Genomic DNA, 19,155 nt, shown 5'->3' with positions numbered 1-19,155 from the left:
TTCTTTTGGGTAAGGCCGGATGAAAGCAATGTCAATGTCCATTATAATGGACAATGAGTATTTGCAAACTTACCCCACTGGCTATGGAAGGCAGAACCAGTGGTACTGCTCTATTTGCACAATGCATAGCATTTTAAGGATAGTATTTCCCAGCCCTAGCTGGTTTGGCTCAGTGGAGAGCATCAGCTGGAGGACTGAAGCGTCCCCCGTTCAATTTCAGTCAAGGGCACGTACCTCGGTTGTAGGCTCAATCCCCTGCCCTGATCAGGGCAAGTGTGGGAGGCAAACCAATCGATGTGTCTCTTTCACATTGATATTTCTCTCTCTATGTCTCCCCCCTCCTTTCCACTCTCTCTAAAAATCAATGGAAAAAATATCCTCAGGTGAGGATTAACAACAATAACAACAAAGAATAGTGTTTCTCAGTACTAGTGTGAGCCTGATTGCAGGGAGAATGCTTACTATCCAAAATATGGTATGCTAATACTATATTCTAGTGTCAAACCTTTCTATTCAAATTGTGGTCTAGGCTAGGACCAGTAGCGTCATTATCACTTGGAAGTTTGTTAGCAATGAAAACTTGTCCCTACACTAGTTTTACAGAATCTGCCTTTTAACAAGATCTCCAGGTGATTTATATGCACATTAATGTCTGAGAAGCACCCTCGTCTAATAGTAGACACTTTATTTGTGAAAAAACCATAATTTTAGACTCAAAAGACAATCTACAAATGAAAAGTCAAATTTTCTTCAGCAATTTCAGAATGACAGAGAGAACATGAGTACAACCAATATCTGAGTGTTTTCACTTTGATCCACAGATTCTTGCGATGAAAGGCAATGAAGAAATAGCAATCCTATTAAGGCCTCTCCCAAACTTATTAGCAGAAGGTAAACTCAAACACCAAACTCTGGAGTGCTAATCTTATTCTATTTGCATGCCTGTGTGAAAGGAAATGGAAAGCTGCTCTCTGTAATTAAATCAGTCCATGGTGGCAGGGCACATCTGGAAAAAACATATTTTCTACCAAAGCACATTACTGGGAAGGAAAAGAAGCACCAGAACATTAGCTAAATGATTCACAAATGTATAAGTATCTCTGCAGTTCAATCTAATCTGATTTTTTACTCATCAGAACTCTGCCTTGCCATGCTACAAAACTGGTGTGCTTCATAAATTTCTTAACTATTTTCCTTCTCTTAACAACACATATCCATACACTTTAATCTAGAACTTTTGCTCTTAAAAAGTTTGCTTTTCTTAAGTGGAGCCATTTTATGAATAGACCCTACTTTTACTACCAATATTTACCCAAGAACAATCAGAGTACATGGTTCATGGCCTAAAAGTTTACTCAAACTTTCTAAAGCAGCGGTTGCCAACCAGTGGCCACTGGTGGTCCGTGAGGTCCAAAGGTTGGCGACCGCTGTTCTAAAGACCAAATAGAAATAAATGTTTTACTAAACAGAAGAAAATACCTATGTTCACAAAAGGACTTCCTACAGTTTGGAAACATTTGGCTTCAGGTTATAACTGTACTTATTTCATGCTTAGTGAAATGAAATAATCCAACTCAAATCTTGTAATATAATCAACATGTGGAAAGAACTTTTTATAGATACAGGGTTTAGTGTTATATGTTAGTAAGAACGTTCAAACTTTCTAAACAGAAAATAAGATATATGACATTCTATAATTCTGAGAAGATTAGTGACAACTGAAGATACACACAATGGAACAGGTTCTGTTGTCAAGAGATCCACATTCTAAGACATCTTTTTCTTTTTTTTTAATATTTAAAAAATATTGATTTCAGAGAAGGGAGAAGGTGAGAGAGAAACATCAATGATGAGAGAGAATCATTGATTGGCTGTCTGCTGCATGCCCCCCACTGAGGATTGAGCCCACAACCTAGGTATGTGCCCTGATTAGGAATCGAGCACATATGTTCATAGGTCAATACTCAACCACTGAGCCAGATTGCCAGCCAGGCCATATCACATAGTCTTTATTACAAGTCCAAATAGAACACAGTCCTATGATACTATTTTGTCCTTTGGCAGTATCTTTGAAATTGGGAAGTATAATTCTTCTAACTTGTTCTTCTTACATTGTTTGGGCTATTCTGGGTCCTCTGAATTTTCATATGAATTTGAGGATCAGTCTGCCAATTTTTATAGTCAGTAGGGATTTTGATAAGAACTGTGTTGAATCTGTTATCCAATTGGGGAGTACTGTCATCTTAATAATACTAAATCTTCCAATCCATGAATACTTATTATTTTTAAAAAATCGGTTCTTATTGATTTTAGAAAGGAAGGGAGAAGGGGAGAGAGGGAGATAGAAACATCAATGTTGAGAGAGAATAATCGATTAGCTGCTTCTTGCATGTCCCCTACTAGGGACTGAGCCTGCAACTGGGGCATGTGCCTTGAATAGGAATCAAACCATGACCTCCTGGTTCATGGGTCAATGCTCAACCACTGAGCCAAATGGCCAGGCATGAAACTGATTACTGATGTAGTTTTCTTTTCTTGTAAAGTCTTTGTCTGGTTTTACTATCAGGGTAATACTGGCCTCACAGAATGAACTAGGCAGTATTTCTTCTTCTTCAATTTTTTAGAAAGTTTGTAAAAGACTGGTGTTAATTTCTCTTTAAATGTTTTAAAGAATTAACTAGTAAAACCATCTGGCCTTGAGTTTTTCTTTGTAGATTTTCTGATTCTTAATTCAATCTCTTCTTGTTATAGGTCTATTCAGATATTCTATTTCTTCTTGAGTCATTTATAGTAATTTGTGTCTTAGGAATTTGTCCATTTCATCTAGATTACTCAATTTGTTGGAACACAGTAATTCATAGTAATCACATGTAATAATCCTTTTTATTTCTATAAGGTTGGTAGTAATGTCCCCTCTTTGCTTCCTGATTTTAGTAATTTCTCTCCCCCTTTTTATGATTAAATAGATAGGTTTATATATTTTCCATATATAATAAAAATAATTATACCAATAACCAACTTATTACAATGTGGGGCTAACAGGAAACATTCTGCCTTAGAATAAATTAAACAGCATGACAACTCTTTTCTAATTGTAAAATTTAATTTTCTCAGAGCTCATGTATTAACTGTATTACCTTGTTTAATCTCTGCCACATTCCTATGAGTTAGGGATAATTTTTATTTTAGAGAGAGGAAATTAAGGCAGAGAGAGGTTTATCAGTACCTGTTCTAAAGTCACATAGGCTGTTACTGGTAGAATCAGGATTCAAACTCAGGATGTCTGGCTCCAGTCTATGCTCCTAATCACTACTTTGCATTAGGAACTTCTTTGGTGTTAAGTCTCTGGTAGATGAAGTTACTTAACAGGATTATACAAAGGAACGTTCCCCCATATCTATATGGAATGGAAGAAAATGTTCTCCCTTTTGCTAAGAGATTTATTAGGCTAGTACCTTTCCCCAGTGCTCTGGAGATTTAGCCTTTTTTTATAAATATTATATTGTCCTATGGGTTAATATTCCTTGGGTATATAGCTAAGGGCCATAAGTAACTTACTGGTTTGAAAGGCTGGTATCTACAAGTCTCTGGCATTGTCAGAACCTTCAGCTGGGCAGGCATAACTCGGGCTGGGTTATCCAGTAACTGGAAGTTTGGCTCAGGTTCTTTTTTCTTCTCTTTTTCTTCCTTCTTCTCTGCCTCATCCTAGAAAATATGAAAAAATGGCCCAATAAAGGTTCATTTCTGTTCCATGTCACTGAATAATGTTGGATAAGTTTACTGAGCAACTATTAGGTAAAAAGGTACTTAGGATTAGATATAATAAAGGTACAACTAAAGTAATATCAAACTCAGAGGAGGGAGAGGGTAACTCTGCTTGGGGGTAAGAATGGTATTATTAAACTTGGTTTAAAAAGATGAGATTTTTCCACCAGAGGATATATATAAAAAAAAGGCTCTATATTACAAGTTGACCATTTCAATTGTCATTTCATCCAGGAACTGATTTTTGATTTGTACCATGAAATATTTTATTCTTCCCATGAATAAATAACTTTCTAAATCTCTTCCAATTAAAATTATGAGTCTCTATACTTGGAATAGTACAATAATTTAAAGGAAGCCAAGAGTAAGGTATAATAATGTTCAACTAAGGAAGAATCTAGACCATACAGAGATGGATAAATCAACTCATATGACCACCAAGTTATACCTACCACTTCCATTTTTTCTTCCTCCTTTTTTTCTTTTTCTTTTTCTTTCTTTTTCGCCTTGGCAGTAATAGATAAAACAGCTGTGGAAACCTACAGGAAATAAATAGGTTAAATCATTGTGACTCTTTATCTACATACAAATGCACAAGTCCACAGAGAACTCAGTCCTATAGTACTATTTTGTTTCCTGGCAGTAACATCAAGAAAAAAATAATCAAAGAATAAATGGGAAAAGCAAGCAGGACATTTATTCACATAATTACTACTATGTTCATTATAAAGCTTTAGTTCTTAGAGGTTTGTATCTGCTGTTTACCTTGTTTTTGTTTATTTTTTGTTAATCCTCACCCAAGGGTATTTTTACATTAAATTTTTTTTTTTTTTTTTTTGAGAGAGTCACATCCATTGGTTGCCTGCCACACGTGTCCAACTGGGGCTGAGGATTGAGCCTGCAACTGAGGTATGTGCCCTTGACCCGAATCAAATATGGGACTCTTCAGTTCACGGGCTGATGCTCTAGTTACCAGTTAGGGTAGCTATGGATTTGTTATCATATGCTTTTGAGATAGAGTCTTGAGTGCTGTACCCTTTATTACTTCACAGGGAACACACTGGAAAACATAGGTTTTCTCCAAATTTGGTTATTAAACACTCTCATTGGACTAGATGCCCTACATTGGTAATATACAGTGGGTGAGTGAATAGCTTGATGGATCTCACTGAAATCAAAGGTGAAACCATGACTGTGAAAGGCTGGCAATATTGATTTAAACTGACTTCAAATAATCAACTGGCTAATATGAAACATTCTCTTGAGATAAAGAACCAGTTTTCTAAAGTTTTCTAAATATAAGTTATCATTAAAAGGTAATTTTACTGAGAAAACTTCAAGAGCAATTGCAGCTAATTCACCATAGTCTGATTTAACATGTGTTAACCCGTGTCCTCATACACTGTTGGTAGGAGTACAAACTGGTTATATGCATTTTAAAAGAAAATTTAGTTAATGCCTATAAAATTTAGCTATAATTTAGCTATAGGCATTAAAATAATACTTGTAAAAATAAATAATGTGCATTATTTCTGATCAAGTAGTTCCACATCTAAGCTCTTAACCTATAGATATACACTATATATGTGCATAAATATATATAGTATAAATGTATAAACTCTTGTTCCAGTTTCATTTGTTACAGGGATAAATTAGATATAAGCTTAAGTGTCTATCAGAAAAGGAACTGGTAAGACAAATAATAATATACACATAAAGAAATGGCTTGAAGTTTGGAAAATATAAAATTCAGCAGATTTAACGTTTTAAAGATAAACTATTTAAGTGAAAACAAGAAGCAGAACAGTATGTAGAGAATAATTCTATTTTGTGTTATGAAAAGTAATGATATATACAGAGAAAACATTGGAAAGAATTCACAAATTGTGATTCTTGCAATATGGGACTTGAATAATCAGGAGAGAAAAAGGGCTTTTACTTTATAGTCCTGTATATTAGATTTTACTGTAAGAAGTATTACTTTAAAAGTATCTAATGTAAAATATTTAGTCATGGCTGGTGTGGCTCAGTTGGTTGAGCCACACCAGAAAGATTGCCCATTCAATTAATTCAATTCCTGGTCAGGGCCCATGCCTGGGTTTTTGGCCTCGATCCACAAGGCAGCCGGTGGATGTTTCTTGCCCTCTCTCTCCCTCCCCCTTTCCTCTGTCTCTCTAAAATAAATAAAAACATTAAAAAAGTTTTAAAACAAACCCAAGTAAAACACTAAGTTGCTCCTCTATATGAGTACAAATACTGTTTGAAATAACAAAGAACCTACCTTTTCCTTTTCTTTTTCTTTTGGTACTTCCAGTGGGGCAGGATATGCAAATGTGGATGGTTTACAGTTTGATTTATACTGGACTTTCGGCATCTGAAGGAATAAAAGAATTTCCCTCCTCCATTAAAATAATCAAAATAAAGATTTAAGTATTATATGCTCTTAACAAATATACAAATGTAAAGGGATGCCAGAAATTTCAATCCAGCCATCCCTTTATCTCATCTTTACTGACCATAGACCTGGCTTAGTGGGTTAAATCCCAATTATGGTGTGAGCATCAGATTGTTACCACTTTTGTAAAGTGTTATCTGATTATCCAGCCTGCATACCTAACTTCTATATCTCTTCTAGTATCACATTAAAAACCTATACCAGTTTGTATACAATTTCTACAGCACATAATTATACCTTACAAGAATCTAACATGAGCCTCCTGGAAAAATCAGCTTTACAGCACTTATTTCTTTTATCCAGTTTGCATTGATAAAGAATGATCATAAGCATCATATATACTAGGAAAAGAAATCTTGTCTTTCCATCTCACTTTCATTGTAAAGGATGGAAACAGATGCCCCAGCTGGTTTGGCTAAGTAGTTAAGAGTGTTGGCCTGTGTACTGAAAGTTCAATTCCAGTCAAGGGCATATGCACAGATTTGATCCCCAGTAAGGGACATGTAGGAGGCAGCTGATCAATGATTCTCGCTCTTCATTAATGTTTCTGTCTCTCTCCCTCTCCTTTCTTCTCTAAAATCAAATAGAAAAAAAAAAAAAAAAATATATATATATATATATATATATATATATATGCCGAAGCGACCATCTGACCATCCGGTAGCTATGACAACCACCAGGGGACAGATGCTCATTGCAGGAGCAGAAACCACAGGCATGAAAACATGCAATAGGACTGATGAATCACAGAAGGAAGGGGGGAAGGGAGAAGAGATTAACCAAAGATATTTTATGCATAATAGAGGCAAGGTGCACAGATTTGTGCACCAGTAAGGGTCCCTTGGCCTAGCTTGTGGGGATCAGGCCAAAACCAGCTCTCTGACATCCAAGGGGCCCCAGATTGCGAGAGGGTGCAGGCCAGGCTGAGAGACCCTACCAGTGCACGAATCTGTGCACTAGGCCTCTAATGTGTGTGTGTATGTATCATATAGAATAGAAATAGAGATCATAAAATTGTGGGTCAGAGGAAAAAGTCCTTAAAGATTCTATAATATATTTAACCACATGTTAAAGGTTAGGGATTGGTAAACCAAAAGATTCTTGTTTTGAGAACTAAAACTGACCAATATTTACACATGAGAATAATTTAGTACTGAAACACTTAAAGGATAATTTGCTCAACAGCTTTATGGAAAAAAAAAAAATCAATTCAATAAAATAATCTCTATCAACCATTTTTTTTCCTTTTGCCTAAAATTTTTCCACTCTGAAAACCTAACAGAACATTTTAACAACAGTAATGACCAAATATAAGAGTTATTTACGGGTCAAACAGATCTCTGAGTGGATGGAAGAGTAAAAAGGCGATGGAAGAGCCATAGAACTGAGAAAGACCTAAGCACAAGCCCCATTTAAAAAATAAATAAATAAATAAATAAATAAATAAATAAATAAAAGGATGAGCCCAGTTAGTGTCATTCAGTGGTTGAGCATCAACCACTGAACCAGGAGATCACAGTTCAATTCCCAGTCAGGGCATGTGCCTAAGCTGTGGGCTCAATCCCCAGTGGGGAGGCTTGCAGGAGGCCTATCAATGATTCTCTCTTATCATTATGTTTCTATCCCTCACTCCCTTTCCCTTCCTCTCTCTGAAATAAATAAAAACATATTAACCTTCATTTTTCATTAAGATTTAGGTCCTTTTCTTCCTTGACCAGATTATTATAACAAATTTCCATTGATACCAGAATGATGTTTCTAGAATGCAAATATGATTTCATCATATTTATCTGCATGAAATCATCCAATAGCTCCCAGATTTTTAATAAAGTTCATCAGAGTAATTTATAAAGCCTTTCATGGTTTTTTATATTTTGCCCCCTCTCTCACCATTCCCTCTCAAATGGTTTACCTAAGGTTACAAAGTTAGTAAGAAGACGATTTTTAAAATTTCCACCAACACATTCTACTCAACAGGTGATGATTCAATTTAAGGGGGAAATATGTTATTGATGGGATACTAACTAACTCATCTTTAAAATTTCATGAAAATACTTGTGAGCAGACAGATAGTGAACAGAATCCTGTGAAGATGCACTATAAAACTGAGGTCTCACAAACATACCTTTAAGTCCTTGTTAAGGCCAATGACACAGGTAGGGGTATAAGCCAATGAAAGGAAGTGTGAAAGAGGAAACCAGAACCAGAACTGGGTAAAGACAAGGACGCCAACCACAGAAGGCATATGGGTATGTCCAGTCCTAGACTGTAAGGATATTGTGACATTATGACCACCTGTAGAAAGAGAGAGAAACCATGAACATGAATTCAGGAGGGCAATCATAAAGATTTTTAAGTACTGTGCTAGGGAAGTATTTGGTGATTATTTTAAGAGTACAGTTCATAAAATTTAATATGGAGTTGCTGGAATTAGCCAGTGAGCTATCTAGGGTCTCTAAGACTTAAAGTGTTATATTTTAACTGAACTAAGGGTAAAACTAGACCTTTTTCCTATAGAAGTATGCATTGTTGGCTAGATCTAAAACATAATTTTTCCTCCAAGTTATTTCAACTTGTTTAAAACTGATATATACTAAGACAACTGAAAAAAAAATTAGCCAACACACACTCAACGCTTTAGTAAGTGGGCTCTGTTCTATTTTTAATTCTCACAATACTATGAAGTAGACTTTACAAGACAAGAAAACAGATATAGAGAAAGGGAAACAACTTCTCAAGGTCATATGGCTAGTACTGTACAGGCAATGGGACTCAAACCCTCATAGTATGCACTCTGCTAAATTATTTTTATGAATAATTTACCCCAAACTCAATTTCTACCACATAATACAGTTATTTTATCAGGCTTAGTATAAAGAGATAAATAAATCCGGAAGACTTAAAAACATTTACCTGCATCCAATATTCCCTGGGCTAGAATAGCACCAAACTTGGCCATGACATCATCATGTTTATCATTGATGACTTTGGAATACAGTTGTCTAAACTGACTCACCTGAAGGAACAAGAGAAAGAATTATAGACTAATTCTATTCATTTGCTGTATCATTTTAGAACAGGAAAAAACAGGTTGCTCAATTGGTAATGAAATTTGAATCCTGAATTTCATAACATTCAGAGAGAAGAATATGGATAGTTGAAGAAAACATAGTTCTATGATTGAAATCATGGTGTTATGACTTTTCTGGTGAGAGAGCACCAGTTCTGTTTTCAACCTTCATTCCACAGTTAATGATTCAGGCTCAAAGGAATGTTGAATCCAACAGTAAGGCTTTCATTGCACTGTGAATTACAGCTATTCTGCTTACCATCAACCTTACAGATTTCTTAACAGGCATGGTCCTTCTGGTCTATCCTAAAGTAAACTACCCTTCAGTGAAGTTGTGTGAGGTATATTTTGGATTAAGTGTATTCACATATACAGCAAAGATTCTTTATGCATACACACTAATTTTTTGAGGACATATCACAATATTTACTCTTATGAAAAGGAACACACTAAAGTCAAACATGTGCTGACTCATTTAGGATGGGATTACTGGTAATTCTGTTTGCTTCTTTATTCTTTTCTGCATTTTCTAAACTTAATATATATGACTTTTATAATTATAAAATAATATTCATAAAATTATGTTCTTAATGTATTTGTAATTCCTTTAAAATGGTTTGGAAAACAATAAGTGAACTATTTTAGACTTCTTCCACATCTTACACTTCTGTTTTCTCACCAGTGCTTTTCAAATGACAGAGTACCCAGGAAGAATTCTGCTTGTTCAAGAACAAGATCATGAAGCTCCCCAAATCTGCCCAAAGCAGAATATATTGAATTTGAGCTTCCTAAAGTGATGACTTTATATGTATTAAATATTCTTTCAGAATCTCTTCCCTTCTTTATTCATCTTGGTCTGGCAGGCCGCATTGTGATAATGCAGAGTAATATAGAATCAGACAATGCTGGCTTATAAATACCTCTGCTCTAATAAGCTGTTTGGGTAAGGACTTAGCTTTTTCGAGTCTGTTTTTCTTCATCACTACTGACATTACAGCACCTACTTACATGGCTGTTATAAGAATTATAGGGAAAAAGGCATTTTATAGTTTAATGGCTCTTATCATACAGAGGCAGAATCCTACTAGTCCTTTTATTATCTCTGTAACCTAAGTATGGCTAAAAATTTATATTCCTTATCCATGGTTCTCGTTTTTATTCAGACAGCAACAGAATGTGATGGAAAAACAATGAACTGCCACTACCCAGCACATAATAAGCTATTCCTTTCTCTGGGTCTTACTTTTTTAAACCATAAAACCCAGCATGATTAGATCATCACAAAAGTCCCTTTTAGTTTTAAAAAGTCTAAGTTTTGATGCTTCTATTCTGGTTCAGCAAGTTAAATTCCTTTTATTCTGAATTTCTTTCTTGTTTGTTTCCTTTTCTGTGAACTTCTTTTGGACGAACACTTACATTACCTTATATAGGATGGAAATTTTATGTTGTAAAGAATGTTGTAAAATATTTTAAGAACTTATAAAAAGGAATACTGGTCAAAGCACAATATGTACACCATAAGGAAGAATTTAAATATAAAATTACACTTAAAACAATAGAAAAACATCCGATAAACTGAAAGACAGATTAAAAAAAAAAATCAATGCAAATATATAATGGGATATCTAATTCATATTAAGTATACTACTTTAAAAAACTAGTTTTAATCACTTAAATTTTTTTCTTCACATTTTACTACCGATGTAGCAGTAGTTTAATCTCACTATTATGATACCTCATAAAGAATGATTATTTTTTTAGGTTATAAGTTTGGAAGTCGACTTCAAGATCATCTGGTGTACTCCCTCTATTTTACAAATGTGAAAGCTGAAGTAAAATAGGTGAAATTACTGTCTTACTTGTGATCACAAAAAACTAACTGCAATCATGGCTAGGATCAGGATTTTCTGACTCAATTTCATTATTATGTATATTACCCCCCTACACACACACACACACACACACACACACACACACACACACACACGATAGTAGGAGAAAAATCACATTAATTTCCCATCTTATCTATATAATGAAAGTATAATATGCTAATTAGAATAGATGTCCTTCTGGACGAAGCCATGGTGGTGGAGGTTGAGCCCCTTGCATGATTTTCATGCCTCAGGCCTCTAGTATTATAATAATCTCACAGAAAGAGATAGTTAAATCTACCTTCTCCAAATTAATGCATTTTTTATATTCACCTTGTTTTAAACTCTAAACCTTATACTACTTGGGGGGAAAACACTCTTAGATGTCAGAGAAAAAATAAAGAATGGGAAGAAGGGAATTACGTTTCCCGGGAGTCATTTTTGCTGCTACTCATCACCTGGCTATGTCTCGTCTTTTCTACTTTTTTTCTATTTTCCTAAATATAGAACTGTAGCTGCACATGAGGGATCAGATTGGGAGTTTTTTCCTCTTTATTTTATTTTCTCTTTCTATTACATCTGCTGTTATGACTTAAACTACAGGTCTATAATTCCTACCAAGAAGTACTTGAGGGCAGATGAATTTTGGAATTCAGAATTTAGAAAGCTAACATGGTGTATGCACTATATATTATTCAATACTCAGAGTTTAGTGAGGAGGCAATGTCCCATAATAAAACAAATTGTTTCTGAAGCAGCAAAATGCTTGAGGTAATAAATGAGTTCATATTGATTGGGTCAGGTTTTACAGCCAAATGAATCCTTAAAAATTAAAAAAAACCCTTAGTTTTCAGAGCTTTTTGAATTGTATGCAGTTTTAAAAATTTCTTTGTGGCTAGTTTCCAAATCTCTTTCTTTAGTTCTGACTCTTGCTATGCTCTCATCTTAAGTCCAGCACACTTACTATCATCTCAAACTCAACACACCTAAAATAAAAATTCTTAATTCTTCTTTCAAGATATTTGTCAGTGCTTTCATGATTTCCCATTATCAATATCCCAAATAATAATTGCAGATACTTCTCAATTTTATTAGTAATATTTTGTTCGTGGTAGTTGCTTGTAGCCCTTTCTTTATATTACTATCTACACTGTTAGAGTTCAACTCCCTATCTTAACATGTTAAGCACCCTGTCAGTCACTGGTGACTGACACTATACTTTCCATCCGGAAGACAAAACAGGCTGGGTGCTTAACATGTTAAGGCAACAGTACGATAATACAGATTACTATTTACAAATGTGGTGTACTGTAAAATATTAGCATATATTATTAAAGTTTCAAGAGCTCACAAAAGCCTAATCTATCCAAACTGGGATTTATTTTAGAACCTCAAAAGCTTATCAAGCTTGACCAATTATAATCCTACTTCAAAAAAGGATATCTTCTCAGTTGTTGGTGAAACTTCCTTGAGCAGACGGTAGGAAAGATATTAGGCGAGGAGGAGCAAAAGATCCACTCTTATACATCAGTATCTTTATTTGATTCTATAGATGATACTATATACATGATCAAATAACTGCTAAAGATAGATTTCATGTAACAAGAAAAAAACAAAAGACAGATCCATCATAAAGAGCAGAGTTGGATTCCTGAGAGAAAACAGCTCCAAGAACCTATTCCTGTTTATGTCTAAAAGGCATTATTCTAGTTCTGAGCCTCTGGTCAAAGGGCTTCCTAAATTGAGTTTGTAATCACCCAGGGATGTATGCATGTTGCTGGGTATATGTTTGTGAGAGTGAGCAAGCAAAAAACTGGCAGAGGAAAGGAAAGGATGTACTGGAGTTATTTCAACTAAAATCACAATATAGAGCTAAGTGTTAAGATGGCATTCTGTAAAAGGATGACCTGTATCCTAATTACATAAAAATATTTCCTTTGGAAATGTCAATTATAAATCTCACAAAATATCTGAAAAATGTTCCTTCTGGATTCTTTTGAGGAGGGGCTGTAGTTTGATGAAATTAACACTTAATCTTGGATTTCATGGTTTTCCACTTTATTGCATGAACTCGTTTACAATCTTGTAACTAGGACTTTGTAGACTTTAAAACTTCTCTTCAAGCTTGTTAACAGCTTTTTCTTTATAGGAAAATGTTACATATTACTCCAAAAGAATTGTGAATGTTGTCCTATTAGCAATTATCAGATAGAAATGATAGAAACTATAGTCTACAAACCTTTTTATCACATGCTTAATAGCAGAAAACAATGAGATACAATTTTAATTTCCCCTCCACTTCCCCAGGATATTTTTTCCATTGCTTTTCAGAGTGGAAGGGAGGGAGGCAGGGAAAGAGAGACTGAGGAGAGAGAAACATTGATGTAAGAGAGACACAAAGATTGGTTGCTTCCCACATGCACCCCCACAGGGCTGAGGATCAAATCTACAACCCCAGGAATGTGCCCTTGGATCAGGAATCAAACCTTTCAGTGCAAGGGCTGGTGCTTTAACCACCGAGTCCCAATGGCCAGAGCAAAGATCATTTGATTTTTATATTGTCATACAGTTTTATTTTTGAGGTCTAAGAGATTACACAAGAGGGCAATGTCATTTCTAAACTGAAATTGTATAAACTGCCTGAGTTAACATCCTGTATCAGAGGAACAAGTTATCTCACTGAATACATTTTAAAAGGACAGCAGAAGACAAAAATTAAAGTTGACTTTTATGATTTCACGAACCCATGAGTTCTATTTTTCAAGTATGGTTATATGGTTGAATTAACAAAGTGACCATAAATCTGTAAGAAATGCATTTAAAGAGTGTTATATATTTAAAGTTTTGCCATTCTCCTACCTCTTGGCTTTCTATGAGTTAAGTGTTCACCACATTTGAGGTAAAAATGTCCTCAAAAGAAGGTACCTAAAGAAAAGCTTGAACCAAATGTATTCTAGAGACTCATTTTGTTTGCTCACCTTTGGACAAGTGATTTCAGTCTGCTGGATCATGATGAGAGCCGACGCTATGAGCGCTCCTTGCCTCACATAGTTCACAGGGTCATTTGTCATTGGTTCTAGCAAATTAATGGCTTCCTGAAAGCATTAAAAAACAACCACCCTTAAATAAAGTTCATATAGCTGGGTTTACAAATTAGTTACCATCATTCCAAGTTAATTATGTAAGACAAACTGGATGCACAGTTCAGAACTGAGTATGCTGTAAATTTCAATATAACTGATGGAAGCTTGCAGAACACGAGTGCTCCTGTTTTGAGGTAAAATAGGAAAAAAGAAAGTAAGAGAAAATTATTAATGTTTGATAAGCACCCTTTATTTCCTAGGCACAGGGGTAGGTATTTTATGAATGTTATCTTAGATAATCTTCTTAAACCTAAAAATAAAACAAAACAAAATAACAATAGCAACACCAAATAATCTTTATAAACAAAGAAACTGAGAGTTAGAAATGTTAAGTAATTTGCCCAAAGTCACTCACATAAGTAGCAAATTGAGGTCAGTTTGACTCCAAAACCGGTATTAAGTATCCAACTTCCTTCAAATACCAGGGTATGGCAATGTTTTAGATAATTTTACAAGACAGGGTGAGAACAGGTGGAGGACATTAATGGGGGGACATCTGAAATACTTACAATAATAAAGATCAAGTAAAACACAATCAACTAAAAAAACCCCTCCACTAAATTGAAACAAACAAAAAACAAAGATAAACTTCTAAAACAAAAAAGATTTAACTTGATAGAAGAATGGTCAAAAATTTAAATAAAATAGGATTAGAATTGATTTCATGGTTACACTTCATAAGACCACATATAATGAATGGGACTTTCCATACTGCTTACCAGAATTCCCTCAATATCATATCCTTCAGAATGTGATCAATACTATGAAAAAAGGATTTCTTGATTAAATACATCTGGGAGTTCCTGCATACTATATATTACCTCCTGTTACAGATTCAAATCATATCAAAGGTTCTAGGAATGTACAAAAGCTCCCAGCACATAAAGTGATGTGGGATGTTAAAGAAACCGCTGGAACTTTAGTTTTTCTCAGCATTTGTCCACAGTAATGTTACCAAGAACTCTTTTGCCTCATACAACTTCTATTAACATCCTGCAGAATAATAACACCCTTTGTTAAGTGCCGCTTTTTAACATCCCTTACAAGGTTCTTAGGTATACACCTAGACTGCACATGTGTCAAACACAAGGCCCGCGGGCCAAATCCGTCCCGCCAGGCCTTGCAATGTGGCCCGCACCGCGCTGTCATCACTGCACTCCGCTGCGTTTCCATCACAATGACAGTTTATGACTGTTCAGTAAACCATTCGGCCCGCGATTTAGGCTGGATTTTAGATTTTGGCCCCTTCTCTGATTGAGTTCGACACCCCTAACCTAGAGGAAAGGGTTTTTACAAGATTATCAAACTTATTTCTTAATACGTATGCAATTTCTCAAATATTCTTTGTTCCAAGGTCAAGGAAAGAAAGAATAAATTGAATTGGTTTTTTTGGAAAAATGACTTTCGATTTCTTTAGATGTGGATTTAAAGTTCTATGCCACTTAATGTTGGGGATACATTCTGAGAAATGCGCAGATAGGTAATTTCGTCATTGTGCCAACATCACAGAGAACACTTACAAAAATCTAGATGGTATAGCTTACTACTCTTAAATGTATGTGCTGTACTTTTACATGACTGGCAGTGCAGTAGCTTTGTTTACACCAGTGTCTCAACGAACACAAGGGTAATGAATGCACTGCACACTGACTGATGGCGGTTATGACATCACTAGGTGATAGGAATTTTTCAGCTCCATTTTAATTTTATGGACCCAAATATCATTATGTGATGCATGACTGTATTTATTTGTTTTTAAAAATGGGAGTTAGCATCAAGCCATGAACCAGAAGGTCACAGTTTGATTCCCAGTCCAGTTGTGAGTTTGATCTCCAATAAGGGGCGTGCAGGAGAAAGACCATCAATTATTCTCTCTCATCACTGATGTTTCTATCTCTTTCTAACTTCCTCTCTCTGAAATCAATTAATATATATATATATATATATATATATATATATATAAACGAGAGCTATTAACAATATTATACATACTAGATGTGTTTTCTTTCTCCCACTTCATTAAAAACTATAATTACATTGTGCAGAGGAGTTTTTCAAACTAATATGTTGTCAATATAGTTTATGAAGTAGTTATAAAAATATAACCAAATTTCCAACTTACAAGTTAAAAGACACTAACTTGGCTTTTGAGGTTTGTGATAACATCAAAGATATATTTTAGCATAAATAGATGTTTCAGGTTTTTAAGAAACAATAATAACCAAAGCACCAAATTTCAGATAGATATTGATAAGATAATACAAACTAGAAATAAAGCAGACTTGTATAATATGAGTAATAAAAATTTTTTCATTGAATTAACATATCAGATTCTGTGTCTCAAAGAAGATTTGCTCCTAGATATTAAGTTTAGAATAATCTGGAAAGAAAACAAAAGTCTAATTGACATTTAACTTATGAGGCCTGACATAAATGTCTATTAAAGACTTGAGGGGGGAAATACTTAGTAAAACATTCAACTTATATGAAGGCCAATTTCCAAAAACTGCACTTTATATACCCAATTTCTAATAAAAGTGAAGACTCATCTATATATATACAAAAAAGCCAAGCAACCAGAATGACTGGAGCAACTGATAGCTATGATACACACTGGCTGGCCAACCTCCTGCAGCCCCTCCCCACAAATGCTGGCCCGCACCCACGCATGCATGAATTTGTGTACCGGGCCTCTAGTTTTCACATAAGAATTTCTCACCCGGAAGAAATGAAAACATTAAAAAAAAATTAAAATCTGTGAGGGCAGAGACCATGTCCAACTTGTTCACCATCAAATCCTTAAATGATCTTCCTCTATCCTTCAGGTGACAAATATTTACTGAAAGTCTACTATGTGCCAGGTCTGACTTTAGATTCTAGCAGTGAACACCCTGTTCCCAGGGACTTGATATTTCAGTGGAGATGAGTCAGACAATCAATAAAATAGATATAAAAATATGCTAGGTGGCCGAAACTGGTTTGGCTCAGTGGTAGAGCGTCGGTCTGCGGACTGAAAGGTCCCAGGTTCGATTCCGGTCAAGGGCATGTACGTTGGTTGCGGGCACATCCCCGGTAGGGGGTGTGCAAGAGGCAGCTGGTCGGTGTTTCTCTCTCATCGACGTTTCTAGCTCTCTATCTCTCTCCCTTCCTCTCTGTAAAAAATCAATAAAATAAAAAAAAAATGCTAGGTGGTGATAAGTGCTATGAAGAAAAATAAAGCAGGGTAAGGAGACAAAATTGAGAATATTGGAAGATGTTGTCATAAATTTTTACACAATTCCTGCTACATGTAGTAAAAATGTCTATTTTAATCCCTAGCTTCAATTATGCTTTATGTGGTTAGAAGTTATTAGTATCTAATAATACCATTCTTAGAGAAAAAGTAAAGCAAATTAAAATTTAATTACTGAAGTCAATCAATAAATTAATAGCTATACTTTATTTTAGTTTGAACAATAGATGGCAAAAAAAGTGACTTCTTTCCTGTGATGTAAAGACTCTAGTAGCGCGCGCGCTCTCTCTCTCTCTCTCTCTCTCTCACTCACACACACACACACACACACACACACACACACACACACACAAGAACACACTGCCAACCCTATTAAAAGAAAAGTTCACCAAGCTATGGGTACATGTGTTATAAAAGATAAAATTTAATATTATGTTAATGTTGTGAAAAAAAGAACAAAACACAACACTTGTTATTTAAGCAATAACAATGCATTTCTTTATGAATCTCATGAATTGTGTTTTCAAACCATCAACTTGCCTAACCCAACTCTGTCACTTTGGATGGCTTAACAAATATCATGTTAAGTTCATGAGGAGAAAATAGGCAAATAGCAATAAAATAATTTGTTTAAAACCAAATCAACCCCAATAAATTTAATAAAAATTAAAACAACAACAACAACAACAACAAAACAAACCAAAGGAATAAAACTGAATTGATTTTGGTGGCTTCATATGAGAACCTTGATTTCCACAATACTAATTCTGCATATTAAACATGTAAAATAACCAAAGTCGACAGCATTTTTTCCACTTTAGCCACCCATATAATGTGGTAGTTTGTTCTTAAATGGCTTTGAGCCATCCAGACAGCAAAGTAAGGAAGTTCTGGGAAGCTCTGTGAGGCAAGTCTTACAGATCATACCACACTTGTATTTTTAGAGCTGTTACATAAACCTTTCTGCAAAGGAAAACAATCTGGCGCCAGGAAAGAACTGATCCCATTGGTTTTGGGTTAGGGCTTTACCTTGTTTCCTGTACCAGCACAGCAGATGCCCAGGGCCATCGCAGCTCCATAACGCACGTGAGGATTATAACTCTCTGACAACAATGAAACAACACTGGGGCACTGTTCAGGGGTCCTGATAAGAAACAGAGAAAGTGAAGACAGTGTTATACATAACATATTTTAAGATGAGAGAATTTTAAGCATTTTATTAAAGTTATGAGAAATAATTTATTCAATTTTTAATTTGTTATTCTCCTCTGGAGTTGGCAGGGAAACGTGTATTAAAACTGTCTCAAGAGTGAATTTATCACTGAACATTCTTTTGTAATATTTAGATTTACCACCATGTGCAAATGTTATTTTCATTAAAGAGAGGAAGAGATAATTTTTGTGAGTGTGTGCATACAGTAAAAAGATCTGGAGTAGGAACTTCTAATATGAATGATGTTTTAGAGCACAATTTAGTTATTTGCCAACTGAGATATTATTCTACCCTTTTATTATTTCTTTATTATTTTGCTTTCTCTGATTCTCAACTATACTTCTAATAATTTGAGGTTGCCAAATAAGTTCTAACTAGTTATGCTTCTAAGCCATTAAACTAATTT

General features: G+C 34.9%; 1 protein-coding gene and 1 long non-coding RNA gene across 3 annotated transcripts in view; both read right to left on the bottom strand.

Moving 5' to 3' along the window:
* Positions 1-19,155, bottom strand: part of PSMD1 (proteasome 26S subunit, non-ATPase 1) — a 78,298-nt gene that overhangs the window by 2,594 nt on the left and 56,549 nt on the right. The window contains exons 17-23 of one of the 2 annotated variants that reach the window (XM_036421443.2): positions 18,566-18,680; positions 14,140-14,256; positions 9,134-9,236; positions 8,346-8,515; positions 6,047-6,139; positions 4,218-4,304; positions 3,559-3,705 (exon numbers count right to left, since the gene is read on the bottom strand). In XM_036421443.2, coding sequence (XP_036277336.1) covers positions 3,559-3,705; positions 4,218-4,304; positions 6,047-6,139; positions 8,346-8,515; positions 9,134-9,236; positions 14,140-14,256; positions 18,566-18,680 — 832 coding nt within the window. The remainder of the gene's footprint in view (positions 1-3,558; positions 3,706-4,217; positions 4,305-6,046; positions 6,140-8,345; positions 8,516-9,133; positions 9,237-14,139; positions 14,257-18,565; positions 18,681-19,155) is intronic. The other variant, XM_036421444.2, reaches the window with a different exon arrangement.
* On the bottom strand, positions 10,654-12,332 carry LOC118709401. The gene is made up of 2 exons (XR_004984932.2): positions 11,272-12,332; positions 10,654-11,231 (listed from the first exon to the last, which is right to left on the bottom strand). It is a non-coding gene; the product is annotated as an uncharacterized LOC118709401 (long non-coding RNA).

The sequence above is a fragment of the Pipistrellus kuhlii genome, unplaced genomic scaffold, assembly GCF_014108245.1.
Source record: "Pipistrellus kuhlii isolate mPipKuh1 unplaced genomic scaffold, mPipKuh1.p scaffold_m20_p_7, whole genome shotgun sequence".
Lineage (NCBI taxonomy): Eukaryota > Metazoa > Chordata > Mammalia > Chiroptera > Vespertilionidae > Pipistrellus > Pipistrellus kuhlii.
The sequence above is the reverse complement of the archived record's forward strand: the minus strand, read 5'-3'. Positions and strand labels throughout refer to the sequence as shown.